The sequence below is a fragment of the Bicyclus anynana genome, chromosome 14 (genome assembly GCF_947172395.1).
Source record: "Bicyclus anynana chromosome 14, ilBicAnyn1.1, whole genome shotgun sequence".
NCBI lineage: Eukaryota > Metazoa > Arthropoda > Insecta > Lepidoptera > Nymphalidae > Bicyclus > Bicyclus anynana.
The window spans coordinates 14785487-14803408 of NC_069096.1; the positions used below are offsets into that span (position 1 = coordinate 14785487).

Consider the following 17922-nt stretch of genomic DNA (forward strand, 5'->3'; position numbering starts at 1 on the left):
CCATTGACTGCAAGTTCCATGGGTTCTAAAGTTCTACAGGTAGTGAACCAGTAATTCTAAACATTTTAGTATTTATTAAAGAAATAAATGAGAGCCATTTAAAACATTCATTACTAGTACTGGTAGAACTGCTAAAGAGTATTATAAAGTATTGTTTTGCTCAAACAATCGCGCTAATACACCATAGCCGCTTATCATGAGGAAACCGCGCGTTTTACCTAACGCACCTTTGTAAACATCACCTATTTATAATACTCATCAAATCCGTCGTGTATTAAAATATGAATGGATACTGGCAAACGTTGACTTACCATATAAAGTCCTTGCAATGGGAGCAGAACGTTGGCTGCTTGAAGAATCTCGGCATGAACTTGTGATCTTTCACCAGGTAAACATTCTTCTTCTTTAGGGCTCCTTTACGACCTCGCAATCGCATGCCCCCTTTAACATCACCACCACCGTCATCACAATTATTCTCCTCGTCCGCCATGATGATACGCCCGCGATCAAACCCTGGTGGAGTCGGAAATAATAATTATCCCACAATAAATCGCTGAGATTCGCGAACAGAACGTACGAACAGCCGCTCTCAACCGAACGTCATCGCGCTTTGACAGAAATGCGAATGGCAAAAATTATTGGCAGTTGTCACCGTAATAATATGTGTCAATGTCATTGTCATTTTAAATTTAGTTACCGAACCACGAATGTAACTTTGTAACTGTATTGAAAAAATCCATTTAATTAAAAATTATAAGAAACTAATAGAAAATAAAAGCTATCGTGAGCATTTTCAATAATTTATACGGAAATGGAAAATCGGATAAACTCATGAGATCGATGATCGATCGTCAATACGTCAATCAAGCGTCATTACTAGTAAAGTCCTTGGTAGAAGAGGGTTTTTAATTTTTATAAACCCTTAGAGGATAACAAGATATTGAATATACCTTTACACAAAGCAAGAATAAACTCTTAAATCTGTGAATAAACCCTCATATCTTCTTCCTAAATTGTACAGTACTTTTTAATTTTTAAAGTATGAAGATTTGGTTTAATTGAAATGAACGCGTCTATTTGCATTCCAATGCCATTGGCCGAGAAGAAAAACGTCATTCGCATCGCAAAGCAAACGAACTTTGTGAGTTGTCATTTTTGATTTTTGACAAATCTGTCATCTGCGATCGTTATTTGAATTTTTTCCACTACAACTAATCGTTAAATAAAAGTGCCTGTAAAGTTTTTAATAAGTTCTGTTTTTATAAATACTTATGAAATGTGATTTGTGGTGATCAATCTGCTACTATTTCCAAAATATTTCGTCTGCACCAATAGCTTCACAAAAAATGAGTACCGAAAATTCAGATTCGGGCGAAGGCCTGGTTCTCTCCATGGTGGCCCAATTTGATGATATAAATCGTCTAAACAATGTTTTGAACGATGGAGCATCCGAAGAATGTAAGTAAAACATTAAATAAGCTGCAAATGCGCTATAAGTTTTATGAATAATCTTTGGCGGTAATTGTTAATGACGCCTGTTTTTTGTTTACCTACCTTTTCCTACACTATTACTACTTGCCGAGTTCAAAAGACAGGTTAATTGCCTTTATCACCTTAACTGGTTATTTGAAGATTGTTGAATTTTAATATAGCTTTCACATCTGAACCTATTTCGAAATTCTTACTCCACTTCATTACACCATCAACCCATATTCGGTTCACTGCTGAGCTCGAGGCTCCTTTCAGAATGAAAGGAGCCTTGCAGATTAGCAGCAGGGAGAATTAATAAAATTCTCTGCTGTGCAGGTTTCCTCAAGATGTTTTCCTTCACCGTTTTGAGACAAGTGATATTTAATTTCTTAAAATGCACACAATAGAAAAGTTGGAGGTGCATGCCCCAGACCGTATTTGAACCCAGACCCTCTTGAATCAGAGGCAGAGGTCATATCACTGGGCTCTTACTCTTCTTACTTGTAGCTATTTATGTATGTATGTTGAATAATAGGTTTATTAAAAAAACATCTTAAGAAAACCTGCATACCTAAGAATTTTCTTAATTCTCTACATGTATGAAGTCTGCCAATCCTCAATGGGCCAGCAACCAGAGTGGTGGACTATTAGTTTAACCCCTCTCATTGTGAGAGAAGTCCTGTGCTCACAGTAAGCTGAATATGGGTTGTTAATGATGAAGCATCTGCATGCTGCATCATCATGCAGCATAATATTATTTATGGCCCTAAGTTTTTTTAACTATACAAACTGGCATTTTTTATTGAGCTCTTTACAGGACGAAAATGTTAACAACAATAAAACATTGGTTCTATTGAAACAGTTTTTATAAACACATTATATTGTTGATTCTTAATTTTTGGCTGAGGGGTAACATCTAGCCAGGCGGGTCCCTATGTTATTGGTATTCAATAAATGTTCCTTTGAGAGAATAATCTGTTTTACTTACTTACTTGTTTAATTACTGTTCAAGCTGTATTTATATACTTCTTAGCATTTGACTGTATATTTGTACACAACATATATTTTATTATAGAATATATATGCTTTGTCCAGGTTTCCTAGCATTTCTGAAGCAGATGGACTGGGTGCGTACCCAGTGGGCTGCAGCTGAGGCAGAGAATGTCAGACTGCAGGGAGAGCTGGACGAGGCACTCAAGACACTGTCCAAGTGGGAAAACAAGTTCACACATGTCCGCAAGCTGTTAGATGGAGAGAAGAGGGAAAGGAATATTGTATTGAAGAAGTATAATGACTTGGTATGACTTGATTTCATTTGTACCATGCCATTTAGCTATGAGAGTGAAAGAATTAAATAAAATACAAGGTGTCCTTGTGCCTTATTCACTTGGCTTGCCCAGTAGTAACTGTTCTCTGGTATCTCTAGTTTAGTTCATTTGGTTGGTGGTCATTGGGAAATAAATACAATTATTTCAGTTTTGTCATCAATTACATATATATCATAATTTAAATGCAAGGTAATATTGGATGCTTTTTAATAATGCAAAAATTATATGCTACTATGCATGTTATTCTTCATTTTACTCTTATTTCTTATTTATTTCTGTTCAAAAAAAAGAAGAGATTAAAGTTAGATCTAAGCAGATTACAGTAGCTCCCTGTTATCTGAGGTGTGGACAATTATCTATGAGCCTCTATTAGGCTCAGTGACACATTGTTCAACAAAGCAAGATAACCTCTCGGTGTAACAGTATATCATAGTAATTGAATCAGCAATACATATAAAGAATATAATATCATTGACTATGTTACAGAACAAGCTTCTGGACATGGCCAGAGACTTGTTATTCAATGACAACCGTGCCAAACTCAACAATGAGACGCTGCAGAAGCTCGCCTTCCTCAACGGCACTGCACAGCACGACGTCAAACTGACCGGAGTGCCAGAGTTGAACTCAACTGGTAAATAAATAGTTAATATACTTAAACAATGCACACATCACCATCTATTGCCTGTTTTAATGGTGCTAAGGTAGTCATACTACTTACATAATGTATTAACACACCCAGGCACCCTTTTTTAATCCTACTAATATTATAAACGCGAAAGTTTGTATGGATGTTTGTTACTCTTTAACACCGCTACTACTGAAGCGATTTGGCTAAAATTTGAAATGGAAATGGATTTTACTCTGGATTAACACATAGGCTACTTTTTATCCCGAAAAAATCCATGGTTTCCCAAGATTTGTAAAAACTGATAATTTTAATGATATGAATGTTTGTTATAAATACTCCAACACTGGTTGCTGCCAGGTACAGCAGCAGTTTCCCAGAGTGACCCTTTGACTCTATTCACTTTGATTTTGATGTATTTATTAAGATTATTTAAATGTTTACAAATTGTGTCATTTTGTGGACAATGTTCTTAATCTTGTAGTGTTGCTTAACCCACAAGTTATTTATATTGTAATGTATTCCAACAGGAACTCTGTTGTCGGAGATGTCGTACTCCCGCTCGGAGGACGACCTGGACATCTCGTTGGCGTCGACGCGCCGCTCGTGGGTGAAGCGCGGCGAGTGGAACCCGCGCGAGAAGCCACCCTCCACTAAGAAGAGACGCTCCTCCACATCCTCCGCTACTAAGGTTTGTCTACCTTTTTTTTTATAAAAAAAAAAAATGTTTGTCTTTCTGGCTTAATATTGTTGGTTTGCCTGCAGGGTTATTATGTATCTTGGTGTACCATTCAAATTATAGCCTTAATAGCTCAACTGTAAGAGCGGTCGGACTCATCACCGAGGGGTGTTGGTTCGATCCCCGCCCCGTTGGTCTATTGTCGTACCCACTCCTAACACAGTCTTTCCCGACTAATTAAAGGGGAATGGGAGTCATCCCAATTAAAACAAATCAAAAGTCTACAACGTTTTTCATCATATTTTCGTTTATGTAATCATCTAACATCGTATTTTTAACGAAATAACATTTTTTTTTGAAAAATTCCTTCAGTGTTAGATAGCCCATTTATCGAGGAAGGCTATATATTATCCCCGTATTCCTACGGGAACGGGAATCACGCGGGCGAAACAGCGCGGCGTCAGCTAGTTTTAAATATGACGTGTACGCCACTACGCATGCTCAGTCGACATGTAAAAAATAATTGCTCATTTATGGCATATTTCTTTATTTCTAAAGCTTGATTACAGACAGTGGAGTTACAAGGTGGGAAGGTGCTGGCCACCGCCACGACAACACTCACGCTGGAGCGTGCGCCCACCACACACGATTTAAAACCGCCGCAAAACTTTGTAAGTCTAGTGCAACCATTTTGTTCTCTAATATTACCCATAAATTAAAAGTTTACCAAAACTCAATTACTGATTCGGCTGAAAATTAAAAAGGATATAGATTTGGATCTGGATTAACACATTGGTATGGGTACTTTTATTACAGAAAAGTTCATGGTACTCGTGGGATTGTGATTAACAGGATTTGACAGTCTTGGGCATCTGCTAAAATAAAATAACATATGGAACACAGCACAGGACAGGATGGGACGGGAAGGGATGGGACATGTAGTAGGACCTACTACTAGCATTTATTCTTCGTGGCTAAAATCGTGAGAACTTTTTTTTTTCTGATTGTGTAAACGCTCCTTAATGGGACCTCAGCGGCGTCACCGGGGTTTTGGGCGAGTGCAGAAGCATCGCCTGATGGGGCCTGAAGGAAGAAGCAGATCAAAGGGTAAAATTCCAACATGCTGATGACATCAGATATCGGGGACTTCGTCTTCGCCGGCGATAACGCTGTGTAGTTTCTGTTTGTGTTGGAAGCATTGTTGGTCGTTAAAGGATGGAAATCTACAATCTGCAATCGGATGTGCTGTAAGGCATAGCTAGTAAATCAAATATGTTGTTTTCAGCAACCGATATCGGAGAGCAGTGACGAGGGTCCTCCGGCGCGCAAGTCCGCCGCACGCTCGTCGCCGCGCGCCGCGCCCTCCGCGCCGCCCATCACTGGTATGTTCACTTGTGTTCAATTATATGACAAACATGTAATTTAAAAACTACCCGCATTTATTTATTTAGATTTTTTGTCTGTAGAATTTAAGTCTAATTAGTATGTACACACGTAAAAATTACCTTAGTGAGTTAATTGTATTTCTCATATAAGCGAATTTAATGTAATTCTTTTGAGAAAATAATGATGTTACGATCTATGACGTGTTTATGACATGACGTGTAGCAGCGACAGTGATTGTGCTAGAGGAAACACTTCGAGCAGGTCCCAGGACTTGTGACCTTGGTTGTAGGTTTGAGAGATCTCTTTAGAATGCATAAACACCCACCCCTGCCCGACGTGTTCTCTATGCCCACACTAAACAATTTATGATCAATAGTTACAATATAAAACATTATCAGTAATTATTACACAAAACATTATTGCACAAAATGAGTAACGCGACGGTGTTCACGCTGCCTAACAAACAACTGAGTTCATCAAATACCTTCTTATGTATACCATCACTATTACAATAACTTCGTACAAATACCTCCCCTCCACAATAATATAAATAATAAATGTTAATACCAACCACATACAATAGTTAATCGAAAAATTCGTAACAAGTGGACACATATTTTTTACGCTCGCTCGACTTGGATAGGAAGTGTGAAATGTGTTACGAAATCTATACTAATATTATAAAGCTGAAGAGTTTGTTTGTTTGATTGATTGAACTCGCTAATCTCAGGGACTACTGGTCCGATTTGAAAAATGTGTGTTATATAGCCCATTTATCGAGGAAGGCTATAGGCTTAATATTATCCCCGTATTCCTACGAGAGCGGGAACCAAATTATTATTGGGTATATATATTATAGGGTATTGTAATTACCAGTAGATGGCGTTTTAAGAGAACTTTGAAACAATCCCTTTTTGTACCTGTTGCGATGCAGTTATGCCTTAGGCTCATAGATGGCGCTTTGATATATTATTTTAAAAGAAGTTTTACTTCAGTCGTGTGGTCTAAAGCACATTCGAATGTATTTTTTTCGTTTGTTTAGAGTCGGAGAGCGCGTCGGACACGCCGCGCGCGCCGCCGCAGCGCACGCCGTCGGCGGTGTCGGCGGCGTACGGCGGCTCGCCGCGCGTGCGCCCGCGCCAGCACAACTTCGTCGCAAAGAACTTCTACAAGCGCGAGACGTGCGGCCCCTGCGGGAAGACGTGAGTACTTGACATCGTTTGCCTGGTGGGAGGCTTCGGTTAGTTACCACAAGTCTCGTAAATCGATGAACACGGGCTTGATGCATGAAAAAGCATGACATATCATAACGTTCCGCCCGAGCTGAGCGTGGAACCAGCGATACAGAGGCACGATTGGTTTAAGCTTAAACAGTTTTTCATCAATGATTTCATATAGCGTTATTTATCATTATCGCCCATAAACAGACTTTACAGGCAACCAATTTTTTGAAGTGTTAACTTCTTATGGGAGGGTAAACGGCTTGTTAACTTAACGTGTTACAGCGTGACTGTGTCTAGTTTAGTTTTTATAAATATATTGTCTCTATTATACTACACATTAATTGCCTACAACGTCATAAGATCTTACCATTTTGTATGGGGCGTTTTTCAGGGTTCCGCGGCAGCGCCGCAAATCTGACCCTTTAAATCCCTGTAGCTCCGAAAGTAATGATCGCAGATACCCTGTTACTTTTACAAAATTGCTTTACTATTAGCATACTCTTAATTTATATACAATTTAAAAACCTATAATATAATAACTTCGTTAGAATTGTATGGGCGTATAAACGAAATTACTAATATCTTTGTTATTTCTGCGTTTATGTTTAAAGTTCATATATTAAAAAATGTCACATTTAATGTAAGGTAAAAGATAAAACTGTATGAATTTTTATCTAATTACGATAAAATATTTTTAATAGATTTTGAAATTTTATAATCTTATTTATTTTGCAAATATCCAGTCAATCTTTGCTTTTTATGTATAAATTAGTTTACATTGACCTTATTTACCTGAATATATCATTACAATCAAATATTCAAACCTAGTCATCATCCCCATTCCATTTATTTTTCATGGCCATGGTTATTGCGTCTTTTGTTTGTAGTTTCCTTTTGATTTGACATAGGTTTTCTTACTTTTGTAATCCACTTCTGAGTCTGCTAATCTATACTAATATTATAAAGCGGAAGAGTTTGTTTGTTTGTTTGTTCGAATGCGCTAATCTCAGGAATTACTGGTCCGATTTGAAAAATTATTTCAATGTTAGATAGCCCGTTTATTGAGGAAGGCTTTAGGCTATATTTTATCCCCGTATTCTTACGGGAACGGGAACCACGCGGGTGAAACCGCGCGGCGTAAGCTAGTAATATATTTGTGTGTGCAGCATCAGCTTCGCGAAGGTGGGCGTGAAGTGCGAGCAGTGCCGCGCGCAGGCGCACCCCGACTGCCGCGCGCTGCTGCCGCTGCCCTGCGTGCCGCCCGGGAAGCTGCTCGCCACCAAGGTATTGATATACCCCTTAGACCTTGTCCAGAAGGGGCGAATCCGTCTAGAATCGTATCGCGCGAATTCATACGCGCGTTGTCGAAGTACTAGACATCAATAAATCGCGTTCACAAGCATCGCGCGAATTCAAAATACGCGCGTGAATCGCGTGCACTACGCTAGACTCTCGACTCGCGCGTGATTCGCGCGTATTCCGCGCGATTCGAGATACTAGGGACGCTTTGTTGCGTCCAGTTAACGCGCGAACTCTTAAGCCAATGCACTTTCAACTCCATGATTCGTACTGAATTCCACCCCAAATGCTTGCACGTTGGTACGCGAATTATTACTTAATTAATACGTGGACGCAACGGTCGTGCGTAATACGCGCGAGAGAATCGCGGCGAATTCGCCCTTTGTGAACTGAGCATTAACGATCCTTACGCCGCAGCCAGACACTACCCAAGTAACGGGAACTAGCGAGGAAAGTAAGCAGAGAAGTTGTGTGGACACGTTACTCGTCTTGCCGCATATCATATCAACTCAACGAGTATGCTTGATGCACAGATTAATCAATAATAGGCAGATGGAACACAACGGTGTCGTACCCTTCACAAATATAAAATTCAAAAACGAATTCATTCTCGAGTCAGTACGACACGAAGCGTCGCACCAGTAATTGACAATATTATTCGAGAAAAATGGCGTCATAAGCTTCTAAATATTTTAAAAATTGATCAAAAAACTAAATAAATACGATGGAGTATTTTTTTATTGTTTATTGTTGATTATTATATTAATTTACGTAATTGTTGTTAGTGTTGAATTTTGAAATACAAATTATGAAAAATGTTTGTATATGCGGATGTGAAGGAGACGCGTGACTTTTGTTTTTTTCATGGGTTTCACAGGCTTCAGCACGCAGTTTGTAAAGACTCACTCTGGTTACTCTGTGGCTTGATGGAACAATTAGTTGAACAAAATGTTTTTATAACGTATTGGAGTACTCTTTCTCTCCTCAAGTGAGAGATACTTAGTTCAATGGGTCTAGCGTGGTGCCGTGAGATATAGAAACTTATGTGCATCTGTATATCGCTTTATCTTTCGTTGGGATGGAACGTGAAAGTGAGCTATGTGTGACGATAAAAGAACAAATTGTGTTGTGTGGCACAATGCTCTAATAAAGATTTTTTCTTTCTTTCTTTCTTTCTTTCATTCTATGTGGTAGACATGTTGCAGTGCGCAGAAGAAAACTTTATTCAACTAGTAGGTTCTATCATGTTTATATCACAGGAGGGCTGTATAGCGGACTTCGCGCCCACCACGCCGCCGATGGTACCCGCCCTGCTGGTGCACTGCATCAACGAGGTGGAGAAACGTGGGCTCAACGAGAAGGGCATTTACCGCCTGTGCGCCGTCGACAAGGAAATTAAACGACTCAAGGTACGACTATCTGATGCGGTCGGATAAAATAGTTACATGACTGACAATTGTAATAAAATAGTAGCATGACTGACGATTGTAATAAAATAATTGCATGACTGACAATTGTAATAAAATAATTGCATGACTGACAATTGTAATAAAATAATTGCATGACTGACGATTGTAATAAAATAATTGCATGACTGACGATTGTAATAAAATAATTGCATGACTGACGTTTTTAATAAAATAATTGCATAACTGACGATTGTAATAAAATAACAGTATGGCTGACAATTGAAATTAAATAATTGCATGACTGACGATTGTAATAAAATATTTGCATGACTGACGATTGTAATAAAATAATTTCATGACTGACGTTTGTAATAAAATAATTGCATGACTGATGTTTATAAAAAAATAGTGACTGACGATTGTAAATTTTATCTTTTCAGTATTACTATAAAGGCTAATTGAAGACTATATTTTAATCCAAATTGTCTTTCGTAAATGGTGTAACATGTTTACTAACTATATGTTGTTCACCAGGAACGTTTCCTCCGCGGCTGCGGCTCGCCGCAGCTCACCGACGAGGACATCCACGTGATCTGCGGCTGCATCAAAGACTTCCTGCGGTCGCTGCGGGAGCCGCTCGTCACGCACGCGCTGTGGAGCGACTTCATGCACGCCGCCACGCTGTGCGAGCCCACCGACGCCACCGCCGCCATCGTGCAGGCCGTCAGCGAGCTGCCGCAGCCCAACAGGGACACGCTCGCCTTCCTGCTGCTGCATCTGCAGAAGTGAGTAGTGCTAGCCACCCGGGTGAGCCCACCGACGCCACCGACGCCACTGCCGCCATCGTGCAGGCCGTCAGCGAGCTGCCGCAGCCCAACAGGGACACGCTCGCCTTCCTGCTGCATCTGCAGAAGTGAGTATTGCTAGCCACCCGGGCGAGCCCACCGACGCCACCGATCCATATATACATTTAGGGCCAACTGACCGACGCATTAACCGACTGACTCAACAATGTATATATGAACCATATAGACATATAGATGTAAACAACCTTATATAGATATAAACCACTTTGAAAGAAGTTTGTAACTTTGAAATTTATATAAAACTTTATCGGCAAAGATACGAAGTGGCAAAGTTTAAATTCGCAAAGACCACACGGAAATCATTTGGTTGTTGATACAAACATGAAAAAATCTAACAATACTGAAAAAATATATATTTTTTGAAATGTTCGCTTTTAAATAATTTTAAATTAATATAACAGGAGGTATTGCTGAAGGTATATTTCATTATATATTATATATGTCACCGCTAGATTGTAAATACGTTTGTTAATAATCTCACTCGTGATATTATAATCTGCCGTTATATCGTGTACTGAAAATACTGATTACAATTTAACTTGTTATTTTTCGGTATATTATAGAACTTTGTATATAAAACTTTTTGATTTTGATGAATTTTATTTGGTTGTTGATACAAATATGAATGAAACTAACAATACTGAATAATATATTTTTTTGCTTTTAATTATTTTAAATTAATAATTATATTACGAGTAGGGATTGGATGAGGTCAGGACGGGACAGAGGAAAGTGGAAACTGCTGGAGGAGGCTTATACCCAAGACAATGGGATTCATGCCAACGTAATATAAACGGAAAAAAAAATCTATAAAAAAAAATTGTATTACTAATTTGTATGAAATAAATAAAGACTTTATTATTATTATTATGTCTCTCATTTATTTATTAATTCTTTTTTTTTAAATTTTTAACAATATAAGTATAAAATACAAAACATTATTAAAAATTTATAAAAAATATTATTATTATTATTATTTATATTATTATTATTATTATTTATTTTATATTTATTATTATTATTATTACAAGTGGTGCTAGTGCAGGTTTTTATATTTCACTGTTTGATGTGTCAGGGTAGCGGAGAGTCCGGAGTGCGAGATGGGCATAGACAACTTGGCGAAGATATTCGGGCCCACAGTGATCGGGTACGGGCTCGCCAAGCAAGCGGCCGAGATGTACAGCGCCACTGCCAAGATGTTTAATGTAAGGTTTTTTTTAAATTTGTACTTTAAATGTACGTTAAATATTTAAATATCAAAAACATTTGACGTACAAAGTTTTTCTGGTGGGAGGCTTCGGCCATGGCTAGTTACCACCCTACCGACAAATACGTACCGCCAAGCGATTTAGTGTCCCGGTACGATGTCGTGTAGAAACCGAAAAGGGTGTGGATTTTCATCCTCCTCCTAACATGTTAGCCTGCTTCCATCTTAGACTGCATCATCACTTACCATCAGGTGAGATTGTAGTCAAGGGCTGACTTGTAACCCACCAAACCGATCAATAGAAAGGACATAGGTATGATGTTATTTTTCCCTTTTTGAAACATCTTTGAAGCTGGTTAATTTTTTTTGTTAAAAAAAAAATCTCTGGTATGCAGGTTCAAATTACGATATTTTTCCTTCACCGTTTTGAGACACGTGATATTTAATTTCCTAAATAACTGAAAAATTTGGAGGTGCATGCCCCGAACCGAGTTCGAATCCACACCCTCCGGGATCGGAGGTAGAGGTCATATCCACTGGGCTATCACAGCTCATTATCGTATTCCGTATGCTCCATCTGTGTATATTATTGATTAATCTGTGGTTAAAAACATTTTATTAAGTTGCATCGCACATTTTCCACAGGTGATGCAGCTCCTGCTCCGCCTGCAGAGCGACTATTGGTCGCAGTGGGCGTGCCCCCCCGACCCCGCCTCCCCCGCCGCCGCCCGCCCCAGGGGGTTCTTCTTCTCGCCGGTCGACACACCGTAAGTGAACGAACAAGGTTCATTGTAACCATTATGCTAAACGTGTACTAACTCGAGCGTCTTGTAAAATGACGCGCTCGAAAAAATCGCAAAGTTCCCTCTTTAGCTTTTTCTTCACCGTGTGAGACACGTGATATTTAATTTCTTAATACACACATGACTGAAAAGTTGGTGGCCCTTGCCCCGGACCGGATTCGAACCTACGCCCGCCGAATCGAAACCAGAGTTTTCCACTCCACTGGGCTTTCACAGCTCACACACACACACAAACACACATTATACACGATAAATAGGAGCAGAGCAGGAAGGGAAATGTTGGGAAAACGGAAGAAGTTACTCCATTTTTGCAGCGATACTACTGTAAAGGCTGGATTAAAGAGGTCTAAGGGCAGACGAAGTCGCGAGCGTCCGCTAGTTTCTAATATTGTTAGCTAATTTCCATTTTCTTTCTTTTTACAGGATCGCAAGAAAGAAACGCAACTATTTCCAGTAAGACGAGAGGTTAACAAATAGTCTACATAATTAAAACGACAATAAATATAAGCTAATAAGTAAGCTTTTTTTTGTAAGGTTTTTTTTTCATGTTAACCATCATTTTGTGCCTTTATTTATATTATACGCATCTTAGTATGTATTAGTTTATGTAGAACCATTGACTTGTTTCCATAGTAATATATTTAGTAGGTTAATTACTGTTAGTGCGCTGTAGCATGGTGCGGGTGACAGTTCGTTTCACTCTTGAAAGTTTTTCGCGATTCACGATAATATTACGTATTGTGAACGTAATAAGGCAACTGTCACCTGCACCATGCTACAGCGCACATAATATAAGTACTGAATTAAAATGAAACCTTTGGACAATATTTTTTTCTAGACTCAACCGTAAAACTGGTGTTACTTAAGTTGTTGCAAATTACGAGTAACCTTGTTAAATATATTGATGATATTTTTCTACATAGACAGAGAATTTTATATACAATCAATTGTATATTGAATTCTCTGTCTACGATTCTTAAAAAAAAAGAGAAATTTTTGTCTTAATTTTCGTCATTGTAATTTTTGCCGAAACGCCATATTTTGATGTTCTTTAGTATTTTTTTTTGTAATCGTTTAATGATTATATTTTCATCTTTATTATTTAGTAGTTAGCATTCAAATAATATAAATGATTTGTGTGTCAAATATTATCAAAATCCATTCAAACACAATATGTATTTGTGTGATTAAGTAAACTAATAACCAAACACAAACATACAAACTTTTGTATTTATAATAAACAAACTGTCAAATATACGAGCATTTAGGATTAATTCACTTGTGCCCACGTATTTGTAATATTTTATTTAGTAGTATTATTAAGCAAGTTTGTCTTGAAAATTTCATGTACTTATTAGTTAATTATGTTTAAGGTTTTTTTTTCTATGAAGTAATCTAATGTTAGAAATGTTACATTTTAGTACTTTAGCAAAAAAAAAAAAATGGCCGATAAGTCCGCGATAGTCAGATCTTTGATATAATTTTGCTTCTACGTAAGTAAGATAACGCGGTAGATCTGGCACTCGCAGCCAGTGGCGTGCACTTTATAGATGCAAAAATGCACTGCCTACCCCAAGGACTCAATTCAATCCTATCTAAGACCACAGAATACATAGTTGGACAAGGAGTTTTCCAATTTTTAATTATAGTGCATACCCTAGTTAAAATCCTTATGCACGCCACTGCTCTCAGCGGAGGCTCTAGTAGAGAACTGCCAAAAGGTTTTTTGGCAACTTCATTAGTATTTATATCTATAGTTCATTATAATTTCATATCCGCTATAGTGACGTCACTTACCGCCTCAGTTGTATTGTTTAGAAGTTTAGAAATATGTATTTTTTGTATAATATTGTAAGTATTCATTGGCGTATTCAGTATATACCAGCCCAGCTCCCCCCCCCCCCTCTAGGATTATTTCCCAGGGGGGACCTCCCCCGACATCAAGTCTATTATTAGTATCTTAGTAGAATTCCATATCAGTAGCCGAGAAGCCTAGGGTGGGCACAGGTACATTCTAGGGTGCCCCCTCCCCATATACGCCTATGTAACTATGTATTTCGTAGCATCACATCTGAATAAATTCGTTATCAACACATATTCGGCTCACTGCTGAGCTCGAATCTCCTCTCAAAATGAGAGGGGTTAGACCATTAGTCCACCACGCTGGCCCAATGCGGATTGGCTTCACACACGAGAATTAAGAAAATCCTCTGGTATGCAGGTTTCCACGCGATGTTTTCCTTCACCGTTTGAGACACGTGATATTTAATTTCTTTAAATGCACACAACTGAAAAGATTCGAACCCACACCCTCCGGAATCAGAGGCAGAGGTCATATCCACTGGGCTATCACGGCTCTATTCTGAGTAAGTATACCTACGTAAATTATTTTTGTGTGGGACCTCGAGTGTGAGTGTGAACCTTGACAAATTGTCAGTAACAGCTTGTTGGAAAGTTATTTACATCCCACCCAGTTACGTTTGATCCTGGTCATTTTCATTAATAATCCCAAATTCGCCAACCAACACTGAAGCAGCATGCTGATTATGCTGAAGTCCGGCCGCTCAGAAATTGCGTTTTTGACAATTCGTGATCGAAAGAGACATACTATACTAAAACCATACTCGAGGAGTGCTGTTTACTAACAAACAAATTAGAAATGAAGGTAGAAAACACATGTCATTTCATAACTCATTTATTTTAAATTATGTATGGTTTATTCAGAAAATGTTATATAAAACCATATCTAATTGTTTTAAGCTTATTAATCAAATTTATTTTATTTTAATTTAAGAACAAGTTAATTATAATTATTAGTAGGTGTGAAATGGCTAGTTGTTTATACCCTCATTTTTAATTTGTTTGTTGGTAAACAGTACTCATCAAGAAAGGCTGTAGTATAGGTACAATTGCCTCGTTATTTTGTATCATCACTACAAAGACAAACAGTTGGCATAACTTTGAATCTGCGCAGTTCAACAACCTTGCACGCCAGTTACATCGTCCATTTGATCACGACTTGTCAGAAACGCAAATTCTGAGCGTCCGGACTTTAATAATCATAATCACCATGCAAAATCCTTCCATACAAATCCTTTCTTCCATAAGAAGAGAGGCCTGTAGTGATTCTTCATTATTTAATCTCTCATTTATATATTTGTTCTTTTTTATTACATTTTTAACAATGTTACAAATAGTATAATACAAAATACTATTAAGTTTCCATGTCGGTTCCCTTACTTTTAAATAGATATAATCACAAAATCCTAGTCAAATGATTAGGTTCTATATCATATTTTGTATTTAATAATACATTTTAGTTAAATACTTTGTTTTTGTACCTACATTTAATGTTTGGTTTTGTTGTAATAACTAAATATATGTATAGGTCACAAAATTAAATAAGTACCTAAATTAAGTTCTTAAACACACCAATGCATTTCAGCATCATTTACTTTTGTATTCTTTAGTTATTGACTTAAATAAAATCATGTAAAAGGCAACTCTGTATATCTTTTTTTTACATTAACCCGAATATAATAGTGTCCGGCCGCTCAGTGATTGCGTTTCTCGTGATCGAATGGGCGACGTAACATGAGAGAGGCAACGAGTCAATTGTAGTTGAATATGTTTGTCCCATTCGCACGACATATTAAAAACGCAATCTCTGAGCGGCCGGACTTTAATTTACCAACCAAGCAGTTACCTTGATCATCATTACCCCTTCTCGGCTCACTGTTGAGCACGAGTCTCCTCTCAGAATGAGTGACGCTATAGACTCGGAAGTGAAATTTTTTTTTTTTTTCGAATATTGCGATGGGGGTATCAAATTCAAGGACTCATCAAGAGGATTTAAAAATGGTATATCATGGTCATATTGAAAAAACCTACAATTAGAAAAACGTCATTTATTAATCGCTACACAAAAGACGCGAGGCAGATGACTAGATGTGAACAGGATAAGGCTTGTTCGGACTACTTTAGCAGTTTAGTCGAGTAGCGTAAAATTTAGCTGCTAAAAATGTCTGAAAACCAAAAATTTTGTCGAGGTAGGTAAGTAGGAATAAAAGATTTTTTCTTTTTTCAGAACGCTTTTATTTGGTGGTGAGAAAACAATAAATGCACTTAACAACAAAAAACTTTCTAATGGTTGAGCAAATTAAAATTACAAATCACGAGAATAAAATAAATAGTCTAAATATAATAAAATTATTAGTAAATAAAATTACAAAGGAACCTTTGCATAGTTTGTATCAAATTACAAAATACTCTAAATTTTTGGTTATTATTCTTAGAATCTATCATATTATGGCTTGCATGACATATTGTGTATTATAAATAGTGTTATTCTTGCTTACAAAAAAAGTAGATAGACATAAGAAACTTTCTCATAAGAACATTCAAATTTTTTGTTTTTATTGGACACTTAAAAATCAATATAATAAAATGCACAATTATTTGTCTGTCTACTGTATATACAAAAATCTTAACTTACCTAGGATCTAGATATATATTAATTAATTGAAATAGTAATGATAAAAATATCAAGATTACTAAAATGCAATGATTTCGTACAATTAGATATGGTAACGTGCCTCAAAAAATCACAATAAAAAGTAATCTGAATTTAGCGACTCCACTAAGCGCACACAAGCACAATTTTGTGTTTACTTACATTTTACATTTATGCATATATCGTCATTACACGTCCTTGAACACACAACTTTACATTGTAGATAATATTTAGGTACTATTTGTTTAAATAACTTTCATTGTATAAAATGAGACTAAATGAAATTAAGACAATTATCCACTTTTATCGGCCTCAGTTTTGACGCGCTAGTGACATAACTAATAGCATTAAACCTTTGCTAAAATGAGATTCACACACAAACGGGAATAATATTAAAAAAAAGAACACGATACGGTAAATTGTTTAAAAGATAAAGATAAAATTACTTTAGCTTGGCAACTTCGTTCGTAACACTCCCGATGTTCCGCGGGGGCGTGTAGCAATGAATGAAAAACCCACAACTGATGCACGTCACTTTCCCGCACGCACGATTTCACACCCGTCTTTCCCCCTGTCGCCCGCATATCATGGGAGTGTTATCAACGAATTTGCCAGACTATAGTACCAAAATAGCACCTACTTCGACGAACATTTATTTTCATTTTATGGGAGTCTATATAAGATTGAATAAAACCAAGGACATCGCCAAGGGCAAAGAGAAGTCTCCCCCAAAAGATCAAGAAAGTACCTATAGCCAAATGCTAGCAATTACTTGCTTTTCAATAACAATTACTGTAAAGGTGCATTCTCTACACTTTTCCCATACTCAAATCCCCTACCCTCCCCTTTAGAATATGTGAGCCGATGACGCTCTTGTATAAAGCATAACTTAAGAGCTTACGCCCACAGAAAGAGTTCCACGTTCTAAGTTCTATCATCATCATCATCATCATTATCAACCCATATTCGGCTCATTGCAGAGCTCGAGACTCCTCTTATAATGAGAGGGGTTAGGCCAATAGTCCACCACGCTGGCCTAATGCGGATTGGCACACACGCAGAGAATTAAGAAAATTCTCTGGTATGCAGGTTTCCTCACGATGTTTTCTTT

The 17922-nt window shown here is 37.6% G+C and overlaps 2 protein-coding genes across 2 annotated transcripts in view; one reads left to right on the forward strand and one right to left on the reverse strand.

Moving 5' to 3' along the window:
• The window catches only part of LOC112044984 (protein kinase C, brain isozyme), a 206314-nt gene extending 205693 nt beyond the window's left edge, over positions 1-621 (reverse strand). Inside the window, exon 1 of the mRNA XM_052885254.1 lies at positions 312-621. Within this exon, the coding sequence (XP_052741214.1) occupies positions 312-490 (179 nt within the window). The 5' untranslated portion in view covers positions 491-621. The remainder of the gene's footprint in view (positions 1-311) is intronic.
• A 515-nt stretch (positions 622-1136) lies between these two features.
• LOC112045044 (rac GTPase-activating protein 1) lies at positions 1137-12954 on the forward strand. The gene is made up of 13 exons (XM_052885270.1): positions 1137-1458; positions 2566-2768; positions 3285-3432; positions 3957-4117; positions 4675-4776; positions 5391-5487; positions 6534-6693; positions 7881-7998; positions 9273-9422; positions 9957-10207; positions 11364-11493; positions 12141-12262; positions 12722-12954. Exons 1-13 carry the CDS (start codon positions 1347-1349, stop codon positions 12753-12755), a joined length of 1788 nt encoding a protein of 595 aa, XP_052741230.1. The 5' UTR covers positions 1137-1346; the 3' UTR covers positions 12756-12954.
• The last annotated feature ends 4968 nt before the right edge of the window (positions 12955-17922 follow it).

Bases quoted from the DNA above. Each gene is read 5' to 3' on its own strand.
- LOC112045044 (XM_052885270.1), top strand. From the start codon at position 1,347: ATGAGTACCGAAAATTCAGATTCGGGCGAAGGCCTGGTTCTCTCCATG. The intron at 9,423-9,956 runs GTACGACTATCT...GTTGTTCACCAG, and splicing joins AGGAAATTAAACGACTCAAG to GAACGTTTCCTCCGCGGCTG. The intron at 11,494-12,140 runs GTAAGGTTTTTT...CATTTTCCACAG, and splicing joins CCACTGCCAAGATGTTTAAT to GTGATGCAGCTCCTGCTCCG.